The 15252-nt window shown below is 36.1% G+C and overlaps 1 protein-coding gene across 1 annotated transcript in view; it reads left to right on the forward strand.

Moving 5' to 3' along the window:
- The window catches only part of ASCC3 (activating signal cointegrator 1 complex subunit 3), a 240803-nt gene that overhangs the window by 162028 nt on the left and 63523 nt on the right, over positions 1-15252 (forward strand). Inside the window, exons 21-29 of the mRNA XM_088534698.1 lie at positions 655-880; positions 4539-4693; positions 8469-8567; positions 9042-9210; positions 11079-11299; positions 12719-12804; positions 14385-14551; positions 14670-14815; positions 14915-15035. Coding sequence (XP_088390824.1) covers positions 655-880; positions 4539-4693; positions 8469-8567; positions 9042-9210; positions 11079-11299; positions 12719-12804; positions 14385-14551; positions 14670-14815; positions 14915-15035 — 1390 coding nt within the window. The remainder of the gene's footprint in view (positions 1-654; positions 881-4538; positions 4694-8468; positions 8568-9041; positions 9211-11078; positions 11300-12718; positions 12805-14384; positions 14552-14669; positions 14816-14914; positions 15036-15252) is intronic.

Consider the following 15252-nt stretch of genomic DNA (forward strand, 5'->3'; position numbering starts at 1 on the left):
TCTTTTCAACAGTGTTTCATAAGTGTAGGAAAGAAATTTTATAACTTTGTTGCTTGGGATAAGGCTGGCATCTTTAAAACCTATGTTAATAATTAATTTTCTAACTCCAAAGCAGATTTATACGATTTGGTTGTACTGTAGGCTTGGCGAATCGTAAAAATCACTACTGTTAAACTTCTGTGCGAGTGCTACAAAATTTACTATGAAATGAGAGATTGCTATGGAAGCATGACAAAGGTTAAAAAAAAAATTGAATTTCCAAGTATAAATTGAGTTTGAGTATATATACGGGGGGAGAAGCAGGAAGATGGTAGCTCGAGCAAGTAAAGTAGATTCAGGAGTCCGTGAGACTCAGTGAGCGTAGAAGGTCCTGGTATGAGCAAACTGTGATCAAGCTCCCGTGATAGACCTGCCGCTACAACTTTAATCCCTTGCACATGCTTCTTTTCATAATATCTTTAGGCAGTCATGAGGTAGTTTTGCCATTAGACAGCGAAGGAATGATAAAGTTGTCAAGAATGTTTGGAATAATTTCGGAGAGAAAAATCTATTGTTACGGTTTGTCAAAGATCGGCCTATGGGATCCTTTTCATTTTACAAAGAATACTTGAGCGAGTTGCAACATTTCTGCTTGTTTTCTCTCTCCCTCTTCAGAATGCGGCTCGTATTGTTCGAGCTCTTTTTGAGATTGCCCTTAGGAAACGTTGGCCTGCAATGACATATCGACTACTGAATCTCAGCAAAGTCATTGACAAGCGGCTGTGGGGCTGGGTTAGCCCCTTGAGACAGTTCTCAGTATTGCCACCATCAGTCCTCACAAAGTTGGAAGAGAAGAATCTCACCGTGGACAAGATGAAGGACATGAGAAAAGATGAAATAGGTGAGAAATCAGTAGTGTTAGTCTGCTTCAACAAGCAGTAAACTCTGAGCAGGCTTAGAACTAAATCTGAAGCATTCAGTAACAGACCCACTCTGGTCTGGAAGTCACGTAAGCACCTTATTATGGTATTATGGCCTGGCTGATATAGTGGTTTTTTCAACCTTCGCAACTTGTTATGCACAACTGCACATTGAGGGTGAGACTGACCCATGTTCTGCCAATCCAGAACACTCATGCAAAAGCCATACGTCTAAATACGCTGATAAAAATCCTGTTTGGCTTTTTGCTCACACTGTGTAATACACTACTGTAAAAGGCATCTGTTTAGTTTTGCCAGTTGGCAAAATCTGGCCATTTATTATTTTTTTTCTGAAATACTATTAACGTGAAAAAGAATGAAAGCAGATTATTATGTCCAGGTATACTATCAATAAATGGCCTGCTTCTGAAATACTGCATTAATTTTCATTGAACATGGAGAATTCATTGTTACTGGTGTCATTGCAGCAAAACCTTAATGGAATTTTTTAAAGGATTTGACACATTGATAATGAGAAAATCCACAAGCCTAGTGGTAGAAATAATGACAATTTCTACTATGTCTGTATAAACTGTCATGTATAAACTCTTCACCAGCTGGTTGACGTTGAAAAGCAATTCTGTGTGTGCAATATCTTTATGTTTCCTGTCTTAAGAAGGAGTATTTCTTATGATTCGGGTGGGGGGGAATCCTTTAGATCTTGGTCTTCCACCTATTACACAGGTCTAAGAAAGAAAAGTCCGCTTTCAAAAGCATCCTAATTTTAGAGAAAAAAAGACTTTAAAATCACTGCTTGTTAGAAAGTTATGGTATCTGACTTGGTATTTCTCTCAGTTGACAAGAGAATGCATATCTGATTTGGGGAGCTTTGTAACCTGCCTGAAATTAGGTTGAAAAAAAGTTGAACCAATATTAAATTTTGCAGAATTTTTAATAAGTTAAATCAAGGGAATATAAGAAAATTTCAAAAGCTGATTTTGTATTTTATAATATATATTTTTATATATTATATAAGTAAAACATCTAAATGCTGGTTTTATTCTGAGATATATATTATGAATTTAAAAAGTACAAGTTGTTAATTTGTTGTATGCCTGTGTAGCATTATATTAGCACTTAAATAGTTGTCAGTGACTTGTAGTAGTGCTTTTATTCTTTTCTTTTTTGTTCTTCTTTCTCCTTGCCTCTGCCCTTGGCGAAGCAAGAAATTTTTATTAAGATGCATGACCAGATTTTCCCTACCTTCAGTTTAATGAAAGTAATAGTTATAAAATGGAAAAATAGTAATATACATTTAAAATGTTATGTGAAGGGTCTTTTTTGTATTAGCTTATTTTAAAAGTAGTTGAGATTTCACTTGATTTAGGTGACTATGTGTAATGATGTTTGGTGTTCATTAGCCTTATAAACACCACAGTAAGTTGATTTGTGCAAGTACTGCTACTTGACATACTTCTTGCTGTCTATCCTCTTTTTCTGCCACCCAGACTTTGAAGGAAATGTTCACTTGGCAGCGCAGCCTCTCATTTTCTCTTTTATTATTATTATTATTATCTTTTTTATTTGTGTTTTAAATCAAGGCCACGTTGAAGTGAAAGAAGGAGCAGCTTGCAGTTGCTAGCTTGTTCTCAATCTGTCTCCTCAATGCTAGTTTCAGTGTGAGAGCTTCATACTTTGTAAACATTGATTTGACTTGGAGATAGAATTTAAAAGACAGGAGCTAGTGAACTAACTCATTCCGTATCCGAGGGAGAGAGAAAAACATCTGGTAGGTGCCAGCTATCCCTGTGCATGTTGTCTGCACAGAGCCTGTTTTCCACTGTGCCATGAATTAGACAAGAATGATCAGACAAGATGTCCTGACATATTGAAATGTAACTGTAAGTTTCTGAAAAGTCAAGAAATTCTGTGATGCCTGAGGAAAACAGTTCTGATTATCAGAGAACAGCTGAAGGTTTTTGTGGCATAAGAAAAATTGCAGCTTCTTTGTTCATTATAGCTATTTTGCTGGTGAAGGTTTGTGTAACCTTTCTTAGGAGGGCCGTATAATTCCAAATGTCATTTGTAGTTTCTCTTAATAAAACTATTAAAAAAGGAAAGAAAAAGAAGAGAGAGAATTTCACATTAACTTTACAAGAACAAAAGTTGGGAGAGGAGTTTACACTAGCAGATATGTGTACAAATACACATATCTATAGAAAGTGATTTTTTGGCATGAAAAAAGCCCATTTGCCTACATAAATGTATTGAATCAAATAATTGAATAATTCACATGACTTGCAAAGGTTTTCTCGTAATTGCAAAAGCGAGCAACAGTGCAAGTGTGCTACCCTGCTGCCTGTACTATGAACTTGTACCCATTGTTTTGGTTTTTAAAAATGAATTTGCTGAAGACACACTTGTTTTACAAATGCAAACTAAACTGGTTAAATAGGGGGTAAAATTTCTGGATTTCCCTCTAAAGATCACTGTTCAGTACCTAATATTGTAGATAAACACCTGTGTCAGGAACAGTCTTCAGAAAAACTGAAGAGGGAATGTAAAGAGAATTAAGGTTAGGAGGCTCCTAAGTTTAATGCTGAGTGTTAAAATACCAGTAAAAGATTTGCATCACCCTTTCCCTTTACACACAGCACAAATAATGGGCTCTCTCTCCCTCTTCGATTTTGTATAATAGGAAAGTGAATACAGAGAAATGCATAATGGCATCAGTAAACAGCAGCAGCCTGTTTGTAAGTTTAATAGAGAGGGCATAAAACCATTCTGATTACATTTAAAATACGTTCCAAATTATTGTAAAAGCAATTTCTGTGTGAATGTAGTGAATCAACCTTATTTCCCTAAATAAACTATGAAATTGATATTTTTCAAGAAAAAAGAAAATGCCTCCATTCTACAGTATTCCATATTGTATTTAAAATGAAGGGGAGGGGAACGAGTATTTCAGCTGAAAAATAAAAGTAATTTTTTTTTAGAAGAATTTTTTATTAATATAACCACTTTCTTGTGGCAGTGATGGTGGTTATGGTAGAAAACAAAACGTGCTGCAGCTTTTAGTTATTCCTTTGTCTGTGTTCCACGCTGCTGTATCCTGAGAGATGGGAGCTGCAGTGAGATATTTACTAGGTGTGTGCATTTTTAAGCCATTAACTGCCTTCACTTCCTTTAGTTTTATGAAAATACAATGTTCTGTGTACTTTCAATTGCTGCATGGAAATTATAGAAGTTCAAATATGTGTCCTTCACTGAAAGGTCAATATTCTTGCTTTGGAAAAAGAGAGTTATAGGGCTTGGTAAGAGCCTGGGCAAAAAGTCAGTAAAGTAAAGGGAACTAGCTTGACATAATATGTTTTCAGTGTGAATTCTTATTAGTTATTTTAACCCTTAGTTATAGCCAACAGGGGGGTTAATACTGATTTTTCTGAGCTCTAAATTGCTAATTCAAGTTAAGTATTACAAAATACTCAGACATGCCGGGTCAAGAGAGTCAGACATTTACACAGCTAACAGCAACACAAGCAAGCGATAATACTCCTCTCTGAAACCCAATTTGAAAGTCGGAGTTGTGTTTTTTTCCCAGTAAATGCAAATTTGTTACACCTGGTGTTTTCTTGGCAGGTCATATGCTGCATCATGTGAAGATTGGGTTAAAGGTAAAACAGTGCGTCCACCAAATCCCCTCCATCGCAATGGAGGCCACGATTCAGCCAATTACCCGCACCGTGCTCCGCGTGCGGCTCAACATCGCTCCGGACTTCACGTGGAACGATCAGGTAAAACGATAACTAAATCATTAAATAAAATACGAAAGAGGTGGAGGAAGGAAGGGAAGCGTTCAGCTGCCAGCTGCAGTAAAGATGGTGATCACCGGGAGAGCTTTGGCATTAGAATAAGATTTTTTAAAAAGAAAAAAAAAAGATTATTTTAGCTAAAAAACAATTTTTATAATAGGAATAGTATGATCTTTAAGAATGTTGCAAAATAAAACAGCCAAACTCATCTTTTTATTCCAAATAAGCGTAACAGCACTGCACTGCTTAGAACATGCTGAAGCAAGTGCTGGTACTGGGTAACAGAAGTCAGACACACGGGTTTCAGGGTTATGTTCCCAGAAAGGAGAAGCAAAAAGAGGGAGGTGCAGATGGACAGCTGCACTGTGAATGAGTGACAAACTCAGAACATGTCCCTTTAAAACACAGTTCGTGTGTGCCAGGTTCTGCTGCTCTTTATGACTTTACAAATACGTAATCACAAGGTCAGTGCCTTTTTGTGCTAGCACTTGAACAGAAAACCTGAGAGATTGCAGGAGTTACAGGCATCTGTGTTTTAGGGTGCAGCTTAAACAAAAGGAGTTGAACTATTCGAGAAATTAGGTACGCCCCTACCTTCACACTCAGAATCTGTTTAATTAGAAAGAGCTTTAAGACAAATCTAAATTAAATACAAATGTCCACATGAGGGCATTGTGTTGTTGCTGGAATTTCTCCTGAAACTTTCTGCAGAAACAAGGCAAAGGTACCCAACAGACAAGCGTATTTGTCTTTTTGTTCTCTTAGGAGATGAGAGAAATTATGATTTTGAAAAATGTCTATTAAGTTTCTGTTCTTTTATTAAAAATAAAGTTAAAAATCCCTTAGGAGCTACATTTGCCTTATTCACAAGTGAATTAGGTTTTTAGCCCATAAACACTTAGATGTTTAGAATCCTTTCCTAAAGGGTTTTTCTTTTGTTTTGGAAGCTTCACCAGGATCATAAATGAGAGTTTAAAGATGAAAATACAAGAAGATAGGTTTTATTTGCCACATAGATTTATTACCAAAAAAAGGACTGTATTCCTAATTCAGTATAACTGCTGCCTTATTTATATGCAGTATTTAAGGATTTAAGCAAACCTTTATCATTCAGTCTTTTCTCCATTTACTAATGCACTGTCCACATTTTTTGAATCTATATTATATTAAAGATGAATAGATTTCTCATTAAATTATATCTTAATAATACTATTTCTGAATTCATTCTTAGTCCTCTGCCCAGTATTCTACTCTGATATTTGAATTATGAACATCTAAACATATGGCAGAAGACAGGTTTTTTTCGCAAGCTTTGCTGTGACTCATTGTTACAGTATTCCTTAATGGCCACTTTGGAAACAGCTTTGAAAACATTATTAGCGTTTTTTCAGTTCAACATATGAAGTTCCTCTGGTGTGAGTTTCTATATTAGTATTCATCAGACCCTGGAAAACTTTCGAATGCTTTTGTTAGGCTTTTTATTTTTGCCAGTTTTGTTGAACTTGTTGTTTCTTTAGTAAAATAAAACTTCTGTTACGGTAAATAGCCCAAATGATTTACAAATTGAATAGTCATTAAACATGAATAATTGTCTTTTAAATTCAATCACCAAAACTCTGAAAATGCTCCCCTGTCATCACAGTGTTCTCCCAAGCCGCTCAGAAGACTGTAGAAACCTACAGGTATAGCTGTAATTGGCAGAAAAGCTGTCTGGCAAAAGTTCCCATTCAGAAATTAGATTACTCAAAATCAGAACCAATATAAGATTCTAGTAGAAGAATATTATTAAGAATATTATTAGGAATATTAAAAATCAAAGTAATCAAAATACCATACCTAGCTGAATACTTGCCTACATTTCTCTTGCGTGAAACAAAAATGAACCGGAATTGTTTAGGACTCAATTGTTTAGAGCTGTTCCTCTACCTAGATACTTGCTGCTGGGACAGTCGCATCACAATTTTGCACTTGCCTTGGCTAGAAAAAGACAATAAGCTATGTTTGGAAAAGGTGCGATACAACATCATGTTGATCTTTAAGGGCTGTAGTTTTCAATACTGGGAACCCTTAAGTTTAGAAAAAGTGTGCAAGTCAGATCCCAACTGAAAATTCTTATTATATGGTTAGAACAACAGGACTACCCGGACAGGGCAAGTAAATCTTACTGCAGTGCACAGGAATCCAGGATAATTGCAGGATAAATGCGGAACTTGCAACTAGTATTAATTAGCCCTCCATCAAGTCCCTTGTCAGATGTACGGCTTTAGGGCACTGGCTACCCCAAATACAGGTAGGTGTCAGTCCTTAAGAGCTCCCCAAGGCTCTTGAGAATCGTCACTGTCGAGCGGGGCTGAGTTTCTTGTTCCCTCGCTGCCCTTCTTTCCCCATGCAGCTTTGTCACTGAACGCTCCAAAACAAACATATCATGGCAGTTCATAATAAAAATTCTGAGTTTTGAACTTCCTCTACTGCTTTAATTCTTTTTCTCACTCTTCAAGTCTCCTATGCTCAGATGAGGTAATGGTCCCGCTAGGATTTTCCAAAACATCACCTGCAGTGAACTGTGTCTTTCTGCAGTCTCACTGCCTGTCATGTCCTCAGTTCTCACTGAACTTGTTAATGAAGTACAAATGTATTGCAAGTGAATGGCAGAGAGTTGTTTCTGTCCATCTACTTATCTACTGTGCAATCATGTTAAATAAAAGAGAAATAAAAATACCTTAATTCTACAATGCCTTTCTTTGCCCCAGAAAGGTAGTGCAGAGAGTGTTTTTACAGCACATGCAAAATATTGACTTGTGCTGAAAACAGTGGACTATGTAAACTGATACTAGATTCCCATAGTGTTAAAATAGCCTTTATAAGTAACAGTGCACTTTTGTGTTTTCTTCATGTTAACCAAGTTTAGGAATAATTCCAACATTTTTTTCACTTTCATACTTTTTTGTACCTTCTTTCAATCTGTAAAAACCTCAGAAATCCAACCTCATTTAATAATATGACTTCCATACTGCTTTGCCATGCGCTTTTGTCTTTTTTCTTTCGTAATTTGAAGTATGCTGGCACAGGGGCCATTTACTCTGACAAACCAAGATTTTTCAGGTTTGAGCATCTCGTGTAGCTATGCTTTGTGGCTACCATTGCAAAATAGTTCATTAACAAGATCACAGGTACACAAGAAGAAAGCAAACTAAAGTCTAAGCTGGAGCACAGTGCTGCCAGGTGGTAGAGGACACATCTAGAGGCAGCCTCCACCCTGTGTCCTCACTTCAACCTGGACCAGTGAATAAATCACATTGTAACATTTTGAATCCACCAGCTGTATCTTCTGGGAGAAGGGAGAGAAAGAGAGGAGGAGAGAGGAGCATCAGGATTCAGAATCCCTTTTTCTCCTAAGAAAGTGCAACTGTATTTGTCTGAAAAATGAGCACTGGACAGCAGCAGCAATCCTCCACTGCACAGAACCTGGAGACAGAGTGCGAGGAAAAAGAAGGAATTGTTTTTCAGAAGCCTAGAAGAAACCCTGAGAGTTCAGTCTGTCAGTTATATTTATATCATGCCCATGTATATTACATATGCATTAACATAATCTTTTATTAGGCTTCTCTCATTACAAATGTTATGTGGCTCTAATCTCTGATTTCTTTTTTTTTTTTTCTTACATTCCTTTAAAAGACTACAGCACGGAGAAATATTTCCCAATATACCTGGCAAATCTTAAAAATCTCCAACATAGTTATATTTTCTTCTCTTAAAGGTACATGGCACTGTTGGAGAGCCCTGGTGGATATGGGTAGAAGATCCTACTAATGATCACATTTATCATTCAGAGTACTTCATCATTCAGAAAAAACAGGTAACAGATTTTATTCAGAATACCACAGAAAGGCAAAAATAATGAGGGGGGGATTTGTAATGTTAAACATTTTGACCTAATGAGATTTTCAAATCAGTGGCACCCCTTTCATTTTCAGGTGTTTATAATGAGCTTGGGCTTCCACAAAAATGTTTCTAATCTCAGATGTTGCATTCTTTCCTCCTCCTTTGGTGGGACAGTTATTTTCAGATGGAAAAGAAGAGTGAAAGAAAGCTTGTTATGTTTTTGTCTATCAAAAAAAAAGGATGAAGAGGAGCTTTATGCTTACCTTTTGAAGTCCATGGAATCCAGGTCCCTTCTCCCTGCAGAGGTGTTTTATGCAGACAAGTGAATGGTTTCTTGCGCACGTGACTGCTTTGTATTTGTAATGCACGAGAAAGTAAGGCAAACTGTATGATTTTAGTTATTGGTTTGTCTGTCCTGTAATTATTCTCTGCATGATTTTTATACTAGGTCATTACTAAAGAACCTCAACTGCTCGTGTTCACCATTCCAATTTTTGAACCTCTGCCTTCTCAATACTACATCCGCGCTGTGTCCGATCGATGGCTGGGAGCAGAGGCTGTCTGTATCATCAATTTTCAGCATTTGATCCTTCCAGAGAGACATCCCCCACACACAGGTAATTTCAGATCTCGTCATTTCATTTCAGTGCGTCTTGTACATACAGATTTTCTTCATGATAATGCAATAAATCTCTAACTCCTACTTGATTATAAAATATTCACTTTCTGTCACATATTTGTATTACTGACACCATTACTTCACTAACTCTAAAACTCTCTGAATGGTTTACTACCTTGAACTCCTGCTTAAAAAGCAGCTTATTTTGTTGCAGTGTAATACCAGCTTTTTGGTTACCTCAGGTTCAGCATAACCCATAGCAAAATTGAAGCTGTCATATAAAGTTAACCGAATCTGTATGCTTTGTGTTGCCTGAGTACCTATAAACATTACATTTCTTCTACACTAGTCCAAAATTAAGGTAGACTGGATCCTTGAATTCTAAATGGTATTCTGCAAAGACAAAGCATAAGGAGTTAAAAATATAAAAGTATAAAACATTTTACTTTTTTAAAATATTAAAATGAATTCATCATGGCAAAGCACTGTTACCACACTGAACACCTAATTGCAACTCAGGACTGCTGATCAAGTCGTGGTCTCCATTCCTTTCCTATTTTTTTTGAGCACTTGGCACAGAAGCATATGTTTGTGTTTTTTTTTTTTTTCTGGTTATACAAATTGCTTTATACATTCATTGTGCCTGATGTCATTGTAAAACCTTTCCTCTGTAATCACATTTGGCTCATCTAGCAGTCTGCAAAGTGAGTGCATTCAGAAATAGGCAGTTCTCGTACGGTGTTGTCCTTTGGCATGCATAAATTCACATGTGTTTGTGAAGTGTTTAGCTATTGTTATACTGTACCTACACTGTCTGGAAAAGCATGTGTAACCTTTTTATCTAATTGACTGATCACTGACTACTATTCAGAAGAAACAGAAAGATATTTACACATCACCAGTTATGGAGCCTCTAGGATTTATGGTAATTGATTTCAATTCCCATCTGGTTCCCACTCAACAATGAAGTACATAGAGGCACTGCTAGGCGAAAAACCTTCTTTCTCCTCAACTGAGCCTAAGGAATCAACAGTTTTAGTGGGAATGCTAAAACCGCCATAAGGTATCAGTGAAAAGCATGTGAAGAATATTAGGCATCGTTGCCTCGGTAGATTTTATGACTCCCATATCGTACCTTAATGTGAAGCACCCTGAAAGACAATGAGACCTCTATCCACAAAAAGGAAAAAAAAAAAGACAAAACTTCAAAGAAAGCATCTGCATAGCAGAATCACTGCAGTCTCCTTAATTTGGTAGGATTCCAAATCCAATCTGGTTATATATATCATCTTCCACAATCTCTAATTGTTTGGATAGCAGATGCCCTCAAGATATATCAAGAATTGTATATTGAAGGGCTGTTTGTTCATTGAGATTGTATCTTTAACTACATTTTTAAAGAAGTAGAAGTCAAAGTTAGTTGTGCCCTCTGATTTGTATTATTTCATTGACCTAGAAAGCCCAAAGGATCCGTCTTAAATAGATTTTTTTTCTCATGTCTGAGGTATGCAGACTATGTTATCCTGTGAGTCCACATTCTGTTAACATGAGAATCTGTCTATAATCTAGTACAGTGAGTTTAGCAACTGCAACTGGTTAAAAAAAGAAACAGGTTTAAGAAAAAAAGTTAATTTATGCAAGTGATTGGTTTCAAGGTTGTCAAAATAGTTATAGGAAATACTTTAGCTCTTCCTTCTTACTCATCACAATTGACAATGGCTGAAATGAGGACTACATGTCATATGGGACATAAGTAAAGCAATTTTCCACTTGCTAAAGCATTCGTTAGTATCTTTAGCTTCATAATAAAGTATGTTGGGTGATGGCATCCCCTGTCATGAATTCATGATGATTTTATGTTTTTAGAGCTGCTCGATCTTCAGCCCTTGCCTATCACAGCCTTGGGACATCGAGAATATGAAGTCCTGTACAAGTTCACACATTTCAACCCTATCCAAACCCAGATATTTCATACGCTTTATCACACAGACTGTAACGTACTTCTTGGAGCACCTACAGGTTCTGGCAAGACTGTTGCGGCTGAATTAGCCATTTTTAGAGTTTTTAACAAGTATCCCACATCAAAGGTTTGTAAAATAAATTTGCTAGTAGCATTCAGTATAGGTATCTTTTTAGTGTAGAAGTGTTATAGCAAATTGAATTTTACTTTCTCACATTTACACATGCATGGTACAAAATGGTACTGCAGGATGTACATTATGCTTTTATATCAACTTTATATGTTGATTAGTGTAGAACTGGAATTAAATCTAACAGCATGCCATCTAGGCATACTGGTTTTCCTTTCCCATAGTTATGTGAATTTAATGTTTTCTAAGAACTTTTTTGCTCGGTTTGCTTAATTTTCCTCTACTAACAGTAGTCCTATTGCACAGCTATTAGTGGCCGCCATACAAAGACAACTAGCTCAATCTCTCCCTTTATAACAGACAAGTTGCAATTAATCATTATGAGCCAAGGCTCTATTGCTGCCAGTATTTTATGTTTTCTTAGAACAAGTTGTCTTAAAAACTGCAGTTCACCACCTTTGTATTCAAGTGAAAATATGTCTGTATCTGGGCTTAGCCATCTTGTCAACCAGGCAGCTCTAAAATCTTTGGAAACGATATTTGTATCTGACTGTGAGATTTAAGCAGAGTAACCTTGGAAATTAACAGAAATCATGTGCATGTAAATCCTTTACCCATCTTTGAAATATTAGTATCTTCATTTAATACGTTAATCTACATTGAGATGAACAAGACAGATACGTTTTTAGCTCATCTTTCAGACTTAGAATTAGGCTATTGTTAAAGGCATGTATTCTTTTAAGTTTCAGTAATACAAAGAACCTGGCTGAACAATTTTAACTGTATATGAATTCTTCAGGTAGTAGTTTCTTCCTCTTCAATGCACATCAAGCTTCAGAATATTTAATCATAAATGTGGAAATATATACAGTTTTTGCATGTCAAGGGTGTTTATCACCCCACAAAGTTGGCTGCTTTGAGGAAAATATTGTGACATTTTACTGAAGCTAATCAGCTTTTAAATTTAATTTGTAGTGTTTTAATAATTAAATTACATAACTAGAAATCAGGTAGGAGTTCCTAGAGTCTCTCATTATTTCTGTTCTGGAATGTGAGTTTCCAGGTTTTATAGCCTTTGTTTTTTTAAAAAAAGGCCATATTTATTTAAGGATTTGTTTTTTGCTTTGAAATGGTTTGATAAGTACTTCCATTTCAATAAATTATTCTTTTTGTTTCTTAATTCATTTGCCTGTTAATGGCTCAGAGAACACAGCAAAATTTTAAAATGTTAAGTCTGTTTTAATTAGAATCCTGTTGTAGGTTATTTAGTGAACTCATGCCTTAATCTTTTACAGATAATGAGCTTGTTTAATTCTTAGAGGCCTAAAATAAATCTGTATGTTCGTTGGTGCATTTTAATAAATGTAATAATTTCAACTTCTGTTTTTATGGGGTTTTTTGTTTGTTTTTTTACAGGCTGTGTACATTGCACCTTTAAAAGCGCTCGTTCGTGAGAGAATTGAGGACTGGAAAGTTAGGATTGAAGAAAAACTCGGTAAAAAGTATGTTTCTTCTTTCCTAATCAGAGAAATAAAAAGCAAAAGAACAGTCCATCAAGTCTGAATAAAATCTATAGCATACTTCTGATTATTTCAGTACTTCTGACTATTTCAAAGTAATATATTAACCTTCAAATTTATAACAGATTAAAAAAAAAGAAAGAATTCTCTCCATATTCATCATATTGGTAGAAAAAATCAAAAGGAAAAATGGCATATGCTTTGATACCCAACTATTTTTATTCTCATATCTTGGTAGCATAAAATGTATGATCAGATTTCTCCCTGAAGTATCCTTTGACATTGAAATTGCAATACAAAATAAGGTTTCTGTTGAAATCTCAGTTAGAGACTATCTCATATAAGTTGGATGAACTGTATACTACTATTCGTGTGTTAGCCTTCATCTGTAAATTAAAGGTATATTTTTATTTCCTAGACACGTGACTTCCTTGCTGATCTATAAGATGTTGGAGTTCAGTCATCACTTATAAAATGTATAGCAATCCAGTTGATACTTGCCAAATTATATTTCATTTTAGCCAAAAATTACACTCATAGAATGCATTATTTAGGGCATTTTGGTTTCTTTCTTAGAGTTTTTTGTAGGTTAAAGCTAAAAACAGTGCAATAGATTTCAGTGGAAAGGGGTATTCTGTGTGCACCAAACTACAAGAGATTCCTGCTATTATCATAGCACTGCCTGATTAGTCGGCAATATCAAGGGGGAGAGAGTTTTATTAATGGATTATGAGGATTGATTAAATTACTATAAAAATATTATATAATTACATGTTTATAAATTAAAAATGTACAATATATTATTTTTAAATTAATAATTATTTTGTGATATTTTCAGGAAGTATTTCCTTTGCAAAATTGACTCTATTACTTGCGACTTGAATGTTGATTAATTGAAAATAAGCATTACTTTGTGGAATTTCCGTTAGATGTACTAGGTACAAAATGTGTTCTAGAAATATCAACAATTCTATAACTTCAGCCTAAAAACATGGATTGTCTTAAATACTGCGTGTAGAAATCGACAGCACGATAAGGCAAACAACTAGGGGAAAGAAAACTCTGTTAATCTTGCCCAGAAATGTCCCCAGGATAATTTCTGCTCCAGTCTTAGTGGAGCTTCGCCAGTAAGTTTAGGTACACTGCAATCTAACCTCGTTATTCAAACCAGGGATCTATACAGAACAACACACAGCAACCTTGTTTCAGAAAGCTGCTAGCTGGCTATGGCAGGAGGCTATGGCTCAGGTTATATCATACATTTTGGATAAGGAGCCATGGAGAGTTGGGGTCTTGTATTCACACTCATCTTTTTCTGTAGTATTGCTAAGGAATGGTGTTTGGCATTTAAACAGTGTTTGCTGAGAAAACAGTCAGGTTTATTTACTTAAAGTCATTATGAAAATCTTGCTAGAAGCATGTGACCAAAAAGAAACCAACTGTTTAATTTTGTTTTTTCTCTCATTTAAGATTTAGTGTTTGAATACTCCTGGCCCACGATGTTCTAAATATTCATAAAACCAAGTTTTACTTTGTCTGAAAAATGTCCTACTCTGTTACAGGGTTGTAGAGCTGACAGGAGACGTGACTCCCGATATGAGAGCGATCGCCCAAGCTGACCTGATTGTTACTACCCCAGAAAAGTGGGATGGTGTCAGCAGAAGCTGGCAGAACAGGAGCTATGTCCAGAAAGTCTCCATCCTTATCATAGATGAAATCCATCTACTAGGTGCGCATGGTTTGGTTTTAATCACAAATATGTGCTCATACTTATGGCCCGAATGTACTTTTTGACATGCAAAACTTTTCTTTTTTCTTCTTTTCTAAATGGACCTTTCTTTTATTAGGGGATGAAAGAGGCCCGGTACTGGAAGTTATTGTGTCTCGAACTAACTTCATCTCATCTCACACAGAGAAGCCAGTAAGAGTGGTTGGTTTATCCACTGCATTAGCAAATGCCAGAGACCTTGCCGACTGGCTAAATATAAATCAGGTAGGAAAAACATTTCTGAAGACTGGTACATGGTTGTGCGGCAGGAAAATGGAAAGACAATTCAAGATTAAACCTGAAAACAAATGTGCTTGCTTGTAGATGGGTTTGTTCAACTTCCGGCCATCAGTCCGCCCGGTGCCCCTGGAAGTGCACATTCAGGGCTTCCCTGGGCAGCACTACTGTCCTCGCATGGCCAGCATGAACAAACCTGCTTTTCAGGGTAAGCAATGTCTTTTGCTATGGTTCTGAGCACTTGACACAGTTAATTTGCCACACATTTGCAACATGTGTTACTGTATGTTCTCTTGGCATGTATGGGAGGAATCTGCTTCTGCTAATGAGCCAAAGCCATTTGTCTGTAACATAAAGTATGCTGCAAATGCAGCATATAGCATGGAATGTAATGTGCCTAGAACAGAAGAATGAAATTAGTGCTA

This window comes from Tinamus guttatus, unplaced genomic scaffold (genome assembly GCF_059628265.1).
Source record: "Tinamus guttatus ecotype Peru unplaced genomic scaffold, ASM5962826v1 Tinamus_guttatus_pri_ptg000036l, whole genome shotgun sequence".
In the NCBI taxonomy this organism is placed as follows: domain Eukaryota; kingdom Metazoa; phylum Chordata; class Aves; order Tinamiformes; family Tinamidae; genus Tinamus; species Tinamus guttatus.